Here is a 15892-nt window from a genome sequence, read left to right as displayed (position 1 = left end):
AAAGTTTAAAACTAGTAATTTCTGTTTCAAAAAATACAAAGGCTCAAAAAACGATTAACATCTGTGAATCTTTTGGATTGGTGATATGAGTTTATTCTCGTATGTATTTCTTGTTTTTCTTCTGTTATTTCTTTTTTTTTCTTCTATTTTTAGTAACTTACTTGTTTCCTTCTGTGATTGTTTTATTTTGTTATTATTGAACACCAGTTTGTTTTAAAATTTTATAGTACTTTTAATTTTATTTTTAATATTGAGATTTTCATTAGGTTAAAACAATTTTATTCTGTATTTAGAACTGTGAAGTATTCTTATATTGTATTGTTATAAATGTTGTGGGGGTTTTTGTATTATATTCTGCAAGTGTTCAATTAAAAAAAACATCTCCGAATAATTTAAATAAAATTAACAGACAAAAAAAAACAGACGCCAAAATCCCATAGACTACATCCAAATTCCCAGACACAATGCTCCCTACTTTTTTTTAATGGCAAATGTGACATAATTAATTTCACAAAGTGAAAATCTAATTAATATGAGTGTTTTGCAGCGAATGTTTATGAATCCACTGTGTTTTGAAGATGAAAACATTAATGCTTTTTTAAAATACATTTATACACATTTTGTTTTGCAAAGATTGTTCAAATGCAATGTATGTGGTCTATATTCGCCAGTCTAGTGAGCATCGATGCACACTGGTTTTTCACAGAGAATTCTGGGAGATTTCCAGGGCACTTGATTTTGGAATTGCTATTAAAATAATAAAATAAAAACTGTGATTCATCATGAACAAGTCTCATCATCATCATCTCTGCATGAGACCCTGAGTGCACTAATTAGCTCCTTCAGTCACAGACTTTAACACCTTGCTAAAGGAGTGCTTTTGCAGATCTTTCCCCCTGTCAGCTATTTAGACTACAATGCCTCGTGCACACTGGACAATAATTATTAATTTTTTAAGTGTATTTTCAGTGTTCAGTGTTTGTGCTATCTGCTGTTTTTATAAAGCTATGTTTGTGGAATCAATAAAGTTTATGTGATTACATTCTAACACTTTTGTTAATTTATTGTTTTGACATATATTGTCATTGAAAGAAAAATTCTCATAAACATTCCACGAGTTTAGGCATTTGAAATGATTTAGTCTTGCTTGTAAATAATTGTACTTTCTGTTTAAGTTTTAAAAAAAATAATACACAGAAGTAAACAAAAGAACTGTTTCTAAAAATGTGTCGTGCATCCAAAATGTCCTGCAGCTCCCTTTCAACACCTTGATACCAGTAATCCTCAACAGTTTGTGACATGACACACCTCATGTAGAACCAGTATCAGGTAACACAAATCATTTTCTCATTGCTTTCAAAAGCAGCATCTGGCCAACATCGCCATCTGCTGTCATACCATTTAATTTGATCTGAAAATATTTGACTTTGAGTTTAAGGCCTGTTATCAACGAAGAGCAAATGAAAAGAATATTTTTTTACATGCAGAGAAACCCCAAAAAGTGCATTACATAGTTTCCACTAATGAAGAATATCATTACACAAAAACAGACACTACAGAAGAATTATGAGATCTTATAAGGAGAAAAAAATCATTAATTAAATCTCTCTTAGTGAACACGAAAGGATATCAAATTTGAAAGGATATGTAGGCACGTGCAGGTGTATTTCTTTTTTTGTTTGCTTGTTTGTTTTTTAATCTTGCAAAGGCTGGAGAAGACAGTCTTTAAGCCTTTAAGCTTCAAATATTCAAACTTAGCTTCTAAACAGCACTTCAGGTTCTTCAAATTAAAAGTCACTCACAGCACTGATCTGGGTTAAACAGCAGTTCCCATATTAACAGCTGAAGGAGCACAAAATAAAAACCCCAAAGCAAATCCTCACACATGACATAACCATTATACAGATTGTGATTATCATGTGCATATGGACCAAACTGCTTTAAATAGAAATATTGGCATTGTTTGAACACAGTGGCACATTCCCTGACTGGTATCATGAGCATGGAAGAAAAAACCTGGTGGTGAGTGTGAACACTGTAACCCAGTCTCCTCCTCACACATGCAACAACAATGCAGCATCCAGAAATCTTTGGGGTGGAAACATGAGCAGGAGCTGGGGATCTTAAATCACCTTTCCTGTGTATCCGGTAAACATTCCCTGCAACTCCTGGGTTCCGACAAACAGCATCTTCCTCCCAAGAGAGTTTCGGCTCTTTTCTCATCTTTCGTTACAGATTTTTGCAGGTTCAGCGTCTCCACTGCTGCTGACACAGACGAGCTGGCTGTCTTTTGATAGGGCGCTGGCCTCCTTTGATGCCCTCCTTTTGGTGTCCCGCGTACTCTGCAAAAACAGAGATTTTGAAAAACCTTGGGTCAACTTTGCTTTGATTCAATAAAAGTTTGTCATTAATGAAACAATCATGAGTTGGAAAGGAACTGGTGGCATCACTAAGAGATTCATTGTTTTGGTTGAATAAAATGTTCTAATCAAAAATTAAAACAACAAAAGAAAATCTGTTTTTTGGCATTTTTGTATCCTAAAGCATAATTGGGATTTAAAAAAACATAAATATAAGAGTAATCCTTGTATAAAATCTTGTGGAATATGTTCATTAGATAAATAAAATATCCTGTGTTTAGGCATTTATCAAAATTGAAATAAAACTGACATAAATGCCAATGAAACAATGTGAAGAGAGTTATTGTAAATTCACCTGATAATTTTAAACAGGTGTAATGCAGAGGACCTTCAAATATGAGTGGTGGAAAAAAAATCCCTGTGATTCTATACCTTACCACATCCTGGATACCACATCCATCACTTAATTCCTTTTAGGGTCATGTGGTTGCTGGAGCCTATCCCAGCTATTGTTGGGTAAAAGGCAGGGTACACCTGAACAGGTTGCCAGTCTGTTGCAGAAACACGCACACACTCATCTAGAGACACATTTATAATCACCTATTAACCTATGAAGTTTGTTTTCGGACTGTGGGAGGAAGCCAAAGTGCCAGGAGAAAACCAGCACATGCACTTGGAGAACAAAGTCCACACAGAAAGGTCCCAGAAAGGTGAATTTGAACCAGAACCATCTTACTATGATGGTTGCCACTACACCACCGTGCAGCCCGTACCTGAACTTTAATATACAGCTCTGAGGCTGTTTACAAGAGAGAACATGGAAACAATGTAATCTTTAAGTTGATGAAGCCCCCCTTGGGGCAGTACATCCAGAAACTAACACTGATAAAGACTGCAGTTTTGCAATCTCCTAATTTGATAGTGGAGACAAAAGGTTGATGATCAACAACATTCTGCAGTTTACTGATTATGAATGAACTAACTGGAAGCTTGTCTGGCTATGCTGACAGACAAACAGCAAGAATGCTTACTTGTCAGAGGAGATCCCTTCTTTCAGGTTTAATTAATCAACTGATTCTACTTCTTTAGATAAAGTTAGCTCTGTCATAATTTATATCCCCATATGAGTGCATGAAAATATATTTGTGGCAAGAAAACACCAAAACCACCCCACAAGTGTTTATACGGCCAGACATTATTCTGATGAGCAAGGTAACTGCATGCAAGCTTTAAGGCTAAAATTGTTCTAGTTTGACTAGATTTAAGCAAAAGTAAAATAATTATTTACAGTTTTGATAAAAAAATGAAGACGACATTTTCCCTGTTTTGGCATTCATACAAATCACATGAACTGTGTTTTAAAAGGTTTGCATGGCAAAAACGAATAAAGTTTCAATAATTTTCAAAATAGGAAATTGTTTTTTTATCCTACTTCAGATCTTCAGATTTAAAACGTCAAAGTGATTCTTTAAGCTGTTTGTTTTTTGTTTTTTGCAACAGATTTCACTTATTTGATAATGAGTGTTTCTGCTGAATGAGAGAAATAAATGCAATAGGAAACTGGGATGTGGGGTATCATGAGGCACTTGTGGCCCCTGCCACCAGCGACGCCTACATCACTCAGAGAGCGCCTGGTTCTCCTCTGCTGGTTGGAGCCGTTGGAGGTGAGGGCCTGTTTCCCACACTGGGTACCAGTGGTCACCATCCTCTTCTCCCTTGTATTGGATTCTGCAGCTTTACCTACAAGTTAAATGTTTGAACAAGATTTGAATCATGGAATGGGAAGCCACTGATAAAAAATGTACATGTTTAGGGAGTCTAAAATGAAGCCAAGATTTACATTTTTTATTTATTTTTTTGCAAAGTGGGATTTTTTAAAGGATAAAAGGAACAACAAAACGTACTGTTGGGGATGGATGTTGGGGTATCCACGTCTGTATTGGTGAGCCACGTCGACTCTGTTTCTCGGGTCCAGCTTTCATGATACCTCGGCTCGATTATCGCGTCCGCCCGACTTCCTCCACAACCCATCGAGAAACCCCCCCCCAAAAAACCTCATCCACGACGGGAGCAGCTGACGCGTCCGCAGCCGGGGAACGGCTCGCCCTCGTCTCACTGCGACATCTTCAAGCGGATCGTTGTCACACAGTCTCCATCCGTGCTCGTGTCTCCATCATCAGGTGTTTGACGCCGCTCTCCACCGAGGCTTTCAGCAGCTGACCAGCATCAACACACGGGAGATGTGTGCGTCATCCGGAGGGAGGGGGAGGGGGCTTCACGCTGCACTCACTCTGAACGCTGATTGGCTCAGAGGGGAGCTGACTCCAGCTCCTGCTGCATCATCACCGCCGTCACACAAATGACCAGCTTGCCCATCACAGTAAAACACAGCTTTGTTTTATCCAGAAAAATAAGAATCCCACGAAATTACACAACCACTAGTTTACCCATTTCTGAAACCTGGTTAATAGTTTAGCCAAGATTCCATCTCAGAATAAACAAATGAAGACTTTAACTCGTGCTTTGATCACTTGTAGACTCGACTATTGTAATATTCTTCCATCTGGTCTCTCTAAACCAGGCATGTTCAAAGTCCAGCCCGTGGGTCAAATATGATACACATTTTTCACCGGCCTTGTTAAGTCTCGCTGCTGTGCTGCACCCTTTCCCTGCCCTTTCTGTCATTCTGCTCAACCGGCAGGTTTGGGACAACAATCCTGATCAGCACCTGCTGGGAATTTATGTCAAAGGAGGCTATATCAAACATAAAATTTACTCCAAAAGTCCCCCACGAGCGCATGAATTTGAGGCCTCAAGCAGACATCAGAGAGAAGTGTTGGTGCTGTCCTATACTGCTGGGGTTTGTTCTTTTAGTTCTTTTCTTCTTAGGCCTTGTTATTCTTGCTTTGCAGGCTTTATTTGTTTCTTTTGATGGTTAGATTTGGTTTGGTAGCCTTAGCAGGGAGCTGCTGACTCCGGTGGTTGATGTGGCTGGGTCAGCTGCTTCCCTGACTTATTTCATGTTTGGCCAAGGTTCCAGACCCTCTATTTGTGTTTGTTTGTGTTTAAACCACCAAAGTAATTATTTTAGTTTGATTTATAGGATACAGAATTTATTTTTCAATTAACTGTTCCTCGTTCTCTTTGCTGTCCATTTGTCATGTCATGGCCTCTTGGTGGTTGCTTCCCCCCAGACCTTAGACGTGTGTCTTTCTAGGCTCCTTGTGATCAAATCAATAATGTGCAACCCGCAGCACTTGCAAAAACTGTAAGATTTTTTGATTTTGGTCGAAAATTGACATATTTAGTTGAGTCAAACATAAAACTGTCTGCCAAATCACCAAGAAACTATTTCCGTTTTTAAGGAGTGTAATATCTAGAGTGACTACTAGACGAGACAAGCTAACTGTGGACTGTACAAAAAACGGACAAAATCACAATAATTTTGGTTAAAAAACTATTTTAATGTATCTGTGTTGTTTGAGAGGAAAAGTTAGCCATTGCAATAAAATGTTGATTAAATAATCCATTTGCATTTAATGTTATTAAAACAGTTCAAAATATGCAGGAAAATGGCTGGCCAGAAAAAGATTTCCCCAAATCTGGCCCTCTTAACAAAAAGTTTGGTCCCCCCTGCCCTAAAAAAAAACAGCTTTTCCAGAATTCAGCTGTATGTTTTAACTAGGAAAAGAGTTCACATCACTCCTGTCTTAAAATCTCTGCACAAATTGTCTGTCAGCGTCAGGACAGATTTTAATATTCTTCTTTTTTAAATGTCTAAGGGGATTGGGACCTTTCTATTTATCAGATCTCCTCAATCCTTACAATTGTGAACCTGGACTCACGGCAAAGCCTCTTTTCCGTATCATGGGCCTCATCTGTGGAATCACTTACCTGAAGATCTGGGAGTTTCTGCAAATGTGGAGTTTTAGATTTAAATAAAGATGCATCTTTTGAGCTTAGCATTTACATAACTCATGTGATGAATGTATGTTTACTTTTTAGTGTTTTATGGATTTTATGGTTTAAAGTATGTACATTTGACTCTCTTTTGTTCTACACGGTGCCTCCTCAAAGTATTAGCTACAACATGACATTTTGCTCCATTTTATGTAAGTCTTTTGATTGTGGATTTTAATTTATTGCTTTATGACTTTTTATTGATTTAACCTATCATATGTATTTTATGTAAAGCACCTTCTATAGCACAGCATGTGGATGAAAGGTGCTCTACCTATAAAGTCGTTGATGATAATTGATGAAATACTTTTAGAGAGAATTTAATAAGGCTAGATTTAAAAAAAAAACATTGGTCATCACTAGAACAATGCATTCCAAAATAAGGAAAAACAAAGTACTTGACAGTACTACTAGTAGGCTACTAAAACGTTCCCCAAAAATCGAACGCTTTTAATGAGAAGTGATGTTTTTTTTCATTAAGGAAAATTTATCCTTCGTTTACATTAAAACATTTTCTATTACCAAATACACATTTTTTTAAATGGAAATTTGACCCAAAAGAACCCACAAATATGCAAATCTGTAGCTTAAATCAAAAACTGAATCAAACTCTAGTCAGTCCTCAGCCATAACATTTAATTTAATATTAGCATCTTTGCCCTTTTTCATTTTGTTTTCGGAAAACACACACATGTAGAGCGAGTCATTGTTTGTTTCTCTTTACATTTCAAACAACTTAATCAAGATCTTCTAGCAGCCATTTTTGCTAAGCCAAACCCCGCTTCTGTCCAGATACTTGTGTTGATATTTGCACAGCTGAGGGAATATATGATCATCTGGGAGACAAGGAGAAGATTTTGCTTTAAAACCTGTTTTCCCACATTATTGCAGCCTCTCATTCCTGTCACCCACTTTTTCTTTTTCTTTGTATTTTTAATTATTAATCCAAATTGCCTGTTATACTAGAGAAGAGGATAACTCAACACAAGATTAAACAAAAAAAAAAGAGGAAAAACAAACAATAGTATGTTGTACATGGAGCATTTATTTTAACATCTATTTTAAATAAGCATTTAAATTTTCAACTATAAGAACAGTACAGTATTTGCACTTAATGTCTATATTGTTTCTCAACCTAATGAAATATATATGTATAATTTACACATAATCATCAAACATCCAGTCATCACATGTTGCTTCTCTGTAAAATAACCACTTTCAATGTTTCACAAGTCAACAGCTTGAGAGGTGGAGCAGTGGTCAACATTGATGTTTACTTGTAAACAAACATTCTTTACTTGGAATTTGAGACACGTCACCTTAAGTACGTCCACTTGTTAGAATAGGTAAAGCATACATTTATTTTATTTTCCCACAAGGACCCAGTTTGTTTTCTCCCAGTCCAACATTGAAGCAGCGAAAACTGCAGTCTGAATTTTTTTTTTTGTGGACGAGTGGAAAATATGAACCATTTTGAAAGGGGAAAAAAATGAAAAAAGCTGCTCACTTATAGTTTACCGGTAGTTTTAGCAGAACAAAATGAGGAGAGTGACCTCTGAAATGTATTAGAAGATGCATCAAACAGGAAGAAAAGGACACGAAAAGCTCCAAAGCGATAAGAGACAACAAACAAGGCAAAAAAAGGAATAAATTAAAGCTTGTGCATGTAAACACGTCATACAAGAACACCATAGAACGCAATGATCATGGCAGTGTATTTAGACTTTAAAGTCCAGCAAGTTGCAGTCAATTTTGTAGTAAACGTAGGGGTAATACTCCTGCTGGCTCAGGTTCAAACCTGGGATGTCCATGGCCGCCTGGAGGCAGACAACAGATGTAAAAATCACAATTACTGTTTTCCGTATGCCTCAACACAGAAACACGCGAGTTAACTTACATAACCAATGAAACAAATTGATGTTTGAAATAAGAATAAAGGCAGCAAAACGATTACTTTGTCTATTTTATTTTCTTCTCAAACACTATTGCACTAATCCCTTAATCCCCCTGCTTCAGTTCATTTCCTTTAAAAAAAAACAAAAAAACAACAGTGTTTTTAAATATTTAAAAACACTGTATAACACACCGCCCTCAGCAACACAGGTTTGAGCAACCTCTTCCACTTAAAAATCCATGTAAACCTGTCTAAATGCACGCTTCAGCCTCCGCATTTAAAGTCATGCATTCACGCATCGCAACGCAAGTTTCTAGTAGTTTTCGGGCTCTACCTACAAAACACGCCGCCACTGAACACACATTGAAAGTCAAACCAGGTTGAACTTTGACCAGTCGGGGACGCAGATTTGGTAGTTATGCATCGATGGCGTCCCCTTTAGTTCATAAAAGTGGCAACTGTTTAAAAATTGATCACAGAGGAGAAATTAATGATTGCATTTGTGCCCGGTTGGAATTATACGACACAAAGCCTTTCATATATTTGATTAGAACTGTAAAAGAAAAGGCCTACAGAAACATTTGCAAAATTTGCACCGTTTCAACATTTCCTACCAAGTCTCCTCTAGATGCGCTGGTAAATAGAGAAGAAGCTTGTCCAGCATGAACACCATGGGCTATACTTGCTCATTTAGTGAGTTCTTAAGCATAGACCACATGCGTGCTGTGTCCGTAGCTTCAGAGATTGTATTTGTACTGTTTTTTGTTTTTTTTTATTAATGCTCCGCTTCTAGTTTGCACAACTTATGATTCTTTGCTGTAGCTGAAGGTGCAGTGCATTAAGCAAGGTACTTTGTCATAGGGATTTTTGTAACTAATTGATCATCTCAACAGGGAAGGAATTCCTCCAGAATGATAGATTTTGGAATTGCAAAAAGAATATAATTTGAAGATGGTAGTTTTACAGTCTAACAGGATGGCATTTAGATAAAGCTCTAACGTGGCTAACTGGCAGTTTTTGTTTATGTGACCTGTGTTGAACCCGTTTTATAGCATTTACTTACAGAAAAAGGAAAAAAGGGAACATTTTATCCTAGCAATAAAGTTTAGTTGACACAGTTTATTAATTAAAGGTTGATGGACAAGTAAGGTGTCTCCAAGTGCTAGAAAAATGCTATAACAACTCCAAATCAAGAAAATTTTAACTCAGTCATGACTCAAGACAACTAAGATCTTTAAATATTGACTGAAATAGACTAATATAGTTATAAACAATCACAATCTATATTGTGTTTTTATACCAAAAGATGTTTTACATGTTTGTGTTAACTAAGGCCTAGAGAGTTACTGAGCAGCACAAATATAAAAGGGATCAATGAATGATTTCTACTTACATCAATGATTGCAGCGCTGCTGTCCAAGTGTTTGTACAGGTCATACAGCACCTCTCTGAGCCTCTTCATGTTCTTCTTGTTTGGCTGAAGCAGCATGGCCTGGAAGTTGACGGGAAGTCCATACCTAACGACGCAGAAGATCTTTCCTCAGCCAGACCGGTCACGGCTTCAGAGATTCATGCATTTTCTGTCACATTTTAATCAAGCCTTACCTTAATACTGACTCAATAAAAACACGCAGGGTTTTAATGTGAATCCAAGCAATGAAGGCTTCGCTGAAGTTCACCTTCAGCCATCGCACCAAGGGTCCCTGGGTTGGGCAAAAAACAAGTATTTTGTTGTTGTTTTTTTGAGGACAGTATTCATTTTTCTTAAATTGTAAAAAAACAAAGATGTATCTTTTATTTAACTTTAAACATTTTACTGAAAGGATTACATCACAGAATGATCTGCTGCGGCACAAGCAGGAACAGTCAAAAAACCCCAACGCTTTAAGTTCAAAACCAGTGGAGAGTCACTCTTGAACAGACTGCAGCGACCTTCTTTAAAAATGCAACTGCTTACAAACTGCTTCTTCTTGTCTGTGGACAAACGTGTCATCTCCTCTTTGTCCGCCTTCATTTCCTCTTCGTTGTATTGAAACTCGCGCACTGTAAACCTGAGGCAGAATGCAACTATTTAGTCAGCAGCAATCAACACATGTATTTAGAGTGTACTCGGAGCCCACTTCACACGCTTCCCGAAAACATTTAAACACACACACGCTCTTGTGCAAACTAGAGAGGACTGTGAAGAGTCCCCAAAATTAGATGCGTGATAAAACAGCTGCCCACTTCAGCTGTCTCTTCACAACAGCGGCGATGGATTCGTGACAGATACTGTTTTTAACAAACATGCATGAAATTATCTAATACTCAAAATAAAGTGTCAAAAGGGGGACAAGGAGGCATCACAGGCACAAAAGGCTTCCTGTTTTCAACAGGAACAATAGAGTTTACATCCATGAACCTTAATAAAAACAGGAGCAACAAGTTTAAACTTCCTACATTTAACCACAGGCTTAGCCAGATTGTCAGAGAGTGTGATGATCTTCTGCTACATATTGAGATGAGAACACATAGAGCAGACTTCAGAAACCCTTTTAGCATTTATGACCACTTGGAAATGGGTCATTGGTCCTTATATATGTGATGTGGGTTTTTTTAAACTCCCACTCCAATTCTAAAAGCGTTACCAGTGGGGTTTTAACTATGATTATGCCGCTTTTATCTTGTTGCTGTTTCTGTAACCATCTTAGTTTTGTAGGACTGGGTGGTTAGCCCTGTGCCAAACCCCCAACTTGGGGGGCCAGTTTGGGGCCCTTCAATTTGTCTGGCATGGGAGACCCTACCAGGAGCACAAAGCTCTAGCCAGCATCGCTATCCAGGTCATCGAGACACGCAAGCCCCCCAACCACGACAAGGTGTCAGTCCATGGGCCCCCATTACAGGTGGTCTCATAGAGGCGGGAAGTGGAAACATTTCGTTGCCCTAAGCGTCTCAAGGCTTAAAAGGCAGTAAGAAGAAGATGCTGCTTTTAGCCATAAAAAAAAACAAAAACCTGTGTCGTTTTTAAGGACATAGATAGTTTTTACAAAGCGGAAGTAGTTCAGTAGAAATTCACCTCTGACTTGTGAGCAGGACCATTGGCCAAGGAGTAAACCTTCACTAATTTCCCTTTTTTTTTTAAGACTTTCTCCCACTAGTTTACAGCCCCTCACAATCCCAAGCTAACATTGGCGGTGCAACAAAATTTGTGCTATCCAGCCATAGAGTTTTGAACAAGACAACAACTTTGACGAGGAAAATGAAGATCTGCGTGAATCTATTTGTCTGGAAGTGGATGAATCAGAATGGAGCGGAGCAGAGAGCTTGTGGTCTGCCGATTGTAGTTTTTCAAATTGCATTTTTTTTTTTGGCTTCTGATTCAGCATAATTAGAATTAGAATAATAATAATAATTAGAATACTACTTCTCTGATGATGCAGGATATATATATATAGATATATAAGGCCTGCACAATATACCGCAAATTTATCGTTATCGCAATATCCAGCTCTGCAATATGCATATCCCAAAAGACAGTGAAAATCGCAATAAATCGTAAACCTTAAATGTGTTAATACAACCTTAAGGCAGCTTGAAGCACTTAACGAATAAAATAAATCCCTTTATGCATTTGACCAATCGGATGGACGCATTCACCTTGTTGACCAATCGGATGGAGGCCTATTATGTTAGATGTTTGTCTCCTATGTCAACGAGGGTCATTTGGATATATATATATATATATATATATATATATATATATATATATATATATATATATATATATATATATATATATATATATATATATATATATATATATATATATATATATATATATATATATATATATATATATATATCTCTCCTGCATCATCAGAGAAGTGCTACGAGTACATGTTAAAAAATTGCAGTGGGTCTTTAATAAGTGTTAAAGACAAAAGCAGTTTTGTTTCTCATGCACAGACCAAAACAGGAAACTCAGAAAATGGTTCCTAGATTTGACCATAAACTACTATTGTTTTTATACTATAGGGGGAATATTTTACTTGTTTTCTCTGGCCTTGTGTTTGAAATCATCGACTGCCTTCCTGAAGAGAGTGACACTGAAAAGACCGCTGTCGTTGTCTTCAATAATCATCCTGGAGGAGGACAAAAAAGAAAATGAAAAGTGAATTCTCATATTATTCATTTAACTACTTCCATTAGTTAAAAACAAGTTAATAAAAAGAGCCCTAGCTACAAATCACAAGAACTTCACCTCAAATCTTATTAGATGTCCTGGTTTCACGTGAAAACAGCTGTGTATCAATAATAACTTACAATAGAGAAACTAGCAGCAATTAATGTCATTTACAATTTACTGTTTATTTCACACATTTTAGTCTGCATTACACTTAAGTAAATAAGTGCATCATAGCAGTACAAGGAGTGGACAAAAATGTGGTGAACCCATTCTAGTCTCCTAAAAATAAGAATGTAAGAAATGAGCATGAAAATGAGCACAAAAAGCAAAAATTAGACATAGATAAACCAGCAATCTGAGTTTCTTTCAACTTAATAAATACATTTGAAAAATAATAAAAGAAATCACAGAAAAAAATAATTATTCATGATCTGGATATCCACCATAGACTTACTTAGTGGAACGAGGCACAACCATTTCTGAGAGAGTTTCGTACGTCTTGTTCCAGTCATTGTAGCTTGTTCTGGGAAGAAGAGAAAAAATTAATTCACAACAAAAATCAGACAATCTCAATTAAAAGACATATATTAAGTAACTTTTCATTGCATTGCAACTCGCATTGCATTTCAAGGTAAAAAAGGGTTTGTACATTAAAGGCAAATTTGAATGCACGGAAAATGTAGCAAGTCTCTTACTTTGGCACCACGACCAGCATGGTGATCAGGTACTCCGATTCTAGAACAAAATCTTCTTTTTTTACTATGTCAGCGAGGCTCCTGGTCAACAAGCTCCCACTAAAACAAAAATATGTTACAAAAGTAAAAAAATACAAAAACAGGCTTAAGAAGCCCAATTGCATGATGCAGAGTTCAATGTATAAAGAAAAGACATAAACATTTATCAAAAAAAGTTTAAATTGAGGCCCTTTCTTGTTGTACATTTTCTCAAGGATGTTACAGATAGGTGACTAGGTTAAAGTTCATCCTATTAAATGCTTTGAAAGAGCACAAACAGCTTCTACAGAACATAATTTCATATGAAAAATACTCTAAATAGGTTTTATGGGGAGGTTAAATTGAAGGTCAGACCCCAGTTGATAAACAGATGTTTTTACTAAAATCAGCATTTTAATAAAGGCAGTTTTCATTGGTTTGCGGCTTAGAACATGTTAATCCATGTAAATAAATGCATGGCTCACGCATTCTTCCTCTCCAGATTCTGCAGGTTTCCTTTAAGGTTGTTGTAAGCAGAAGCCCTGGCCTTCAGATCATTGTCTATCTGGGTCACTTGCTGAAAAAAAAGTGAATTTAAATATATATGTGCAAAAAAAAACTATAGATATTTGTAATAAAATATGTTGTTTTATTGGTCTCAGAGATTATATTTTTGCAAGAATAAAATATTGCTGCTGCTTTATGACAGAAATATACATTCATTTTGATTTTTGTTTTTAAATATGTTCAAAATGAAAACATAAAGTTGAGTTTTATTATGTCAAGTTACCTTGGAGATGATCTCAGAGATGTTTTTCAGTGATTGTTTGATTGGGTACTTCGCCATGTCCCATTGAAACCTGGTGATGTATGTGACCAAGTCAACTGTACCACATAAAAACAATGAAAGTCATCAGTTTTAGTTTATTTTTTTTAAGTTTGAGTGATGCTACAGACAAGGTAAAAGCTTTAACCTAATGTCAGTTCCTTTTTTTTTCTTTGAGTAATATAAAACCGACTACCTCCGTTAGCCAGTAGGTTCTCCTGCACTTTGTCACGACTGTCCTCGAGAACATCGGCCATGTACTGAGCTACCTTCTTCACAACACTACAAAACATTAGAGAATAAGATGTACAGAATGTTTAGTAATTATTAGAATGTTCTAAAACAAAGAAAATGTTTTGTTTTGTCAAATATAAATAATTATGCAGCAAAAGCAAGTACCTTTCCACAAAAGAGTCTAGTTTTGCAAGTTCATCTGACAGACCCACCAGAACATCCAAGGTTCCAACCTGTTAAAGTTACAACAGACAACGTCAACAAAGAGATATAATGAAGTAATATCTTACAGCGATGACCCAACGCCTCTGAATGCCATGGGCTTTACCTTGAGGTCCGGGATGTTTAGCTTGTGGTTCGTGGACAGGTTGTTGGTGCGTGTTGTGGCCACCATCAGTTTGTCCCACGTCTGCTGGCATGTCTTCTCCCCCGGAGCAGAAATTAACCAGAATTCTGTCATTGCTGCTGGCAGAAAAATCTCATCCGCCCTAATGGTGATGAAAGTCTGTGGAGCTAAAGCGTAGAAGACAAATCTAAATTGGAATGCTAGTTTTTTTTAGGTTGAAAAGTAACGATACCGTGATCTGATAAAACAAGTGCTGGGGATACTTTAGGCTTCAGAACTTTATATTTATTCAATTTTTTATTGCTTTCTGTTTAGTGAAAAACTAACGTCTACAGATTAAATATAGTTCTAAAACAAATTTGGATAGTAAGTGAACAGTTAAGTAAATAAACTGCTTTATTTTAGAAGTGTACATGACTTTCTTTACTTTTTAGATTATTGCTTGAGCACACCCACTAATCTCCATTAGGGTCCAGATTAAGACCCCAATTGACCTGCTGGATTTTACCAGCGCATCCTGCTACATGCATAAAATCCCAGACAGTTCTCAATGGCTTCCATATTATGGTATGGTCACAACAACCACCACAGGCTGCAAACCATGACTGCTTGGTGGTTGGTTGTCATGTGATCAGTTCCGCAATAACAGGCAACTCATCGAAACTTTCCACTCCGTGTACACCACATGACTGAGAGCTTCTCCTTACCGATCACCCCAAAGCACGAATCGTCAATGAACCATTCAAAAAGTCATATTTATTTAGGAACGCATAGGCTTACGGTTAGCTTCTTCTCGCAGAGGCAAACTGTGTGATCACCACCACAGTCTACTGTCACGACAACGCAGTTTGGCGTATCAGTACTCACCAAAGTATCCAATGCTTTCAGTGCGTTATCTTAAATATGTAAAACAAGAAGAGAAAAGACGCTTACATAAGGTGGAACATTAGCAATGGGGTTTACGTTCAGAGCTCCTTCAATTGAGCATCACGCTCATAATCAGCTGACCAGTGAAGTCGTTCTGCGTCTGCGCAGAACCTTACTGCGCATTTCTACAGTCACGTGATCAGACGGTTGGACAGCACATTTTATTTCCTTTTTCTTTATACCTTCTTTTTTATGTTGACATATTTAAATTGAAATTAACATATGAGTTTATATTTAGATATATCCAAATTTCTAAAAGGAGCTCTTCAAAGAAGTGTATTCAAAGAACTGAGACAGTTGTTTTAAGAAAAAAAGGACACGTGGAAAGTCTTATGTAGTATTATCCTCAATAATTCCAGCGCCTTGCTCCAACGACACGTTTTTAAAAGATTAATCGGTGTTAACAATGACTGCCTAATCTGGTAAAACACTTTGCTACTTCCAACACAAGAAAAATCATTAAAAAA

At 36.9% G+C, this 15892-nt stretch overlaps 2 protein-coding genes across 3 annotated transcripts; both read right to left on the bottom strand.

Moving 5' to 3' along the window:
- Positions 1-1037: 1037 nt before the first annotated feature.
- On the bottom strand, positions 1038-4627 carry si:ch211-215i13.3 (uncharacterized). The gene is made up of 3 exons (XM_004074210.5): positions 4265-4627; positions 3976-4100; positions 1038-2342 (listed from the first exon to the last, which is right to left on the bottom strand). Exons 1-3 carry the CDS (start codon positions 4389-4391, stop codon positions 2220-2222), a joined length of 375 nt encoding a protein of 124 aa, XP_004074258.1. The 5' UTR covers positions 4392-4627; the 3' UTR covers positions 1038-2219.
- A 2718-nt stretch (positions 4628-7345) lies between these two features.
- On the bottom strand, positions 7346-15566 carry atp6v1c1b (ATPase H+ transporting V1 subunit C1b). Of its 2 annotated transcripts, none has more exons than XM_004074211.5 (13): positions 15432-15566; positions 14481-14665; positions 14318-14385; positions 14115-14200; positions 13883-13977; positions 13578-13669; positions 13075-13173; positions 12834-12902; positions 12243-12335; positions 10172-10265; positions 9820-9917; positions 9608-9731; positions 7346-8137 (listed from the first exon to the last, which is right to left on the bottom strand). In XM_004074211.5, exons 2-13 carry the CDS (start codon positions 14610-14612, stop codon positions 8039-8041), a joined length of 1149 nt encoding a protein of 382 aa, XP_004074259.1. In that variant the 5' UTR covers positions 14613-14665; positions 15432-15566; the 3' UTR covers positions 7346-8038. The 2 variants fall into 2 exon arrangements, with proteins under 2 accessions (XP_004074259.1, XP_011479554.1); XM_011481252.4 differs by having other exon boundaries at positions 15366-15526.
- Positions 15567-15892: the final 326 nt, after the last annotated feature.

Source organism: Oryzias latipes, chromosome 11 (genome assembly GCF_053564925.1).
Source record: "Oryzias latipes strain Hd-rR chromosome 11, Olatipes_Hd-rR_3.1".
Lineage (NCBI taxonomy): Eukaryota > Metazoa > Chordata > Actinopteri > Beloniformes > Adrianichthyidae > Oryzias > Oryzias latipes.
Note: the sequence above shows the minus strand (reverse complement) of the source record. Positions and strands in the feature narration are given on the sequence as shown.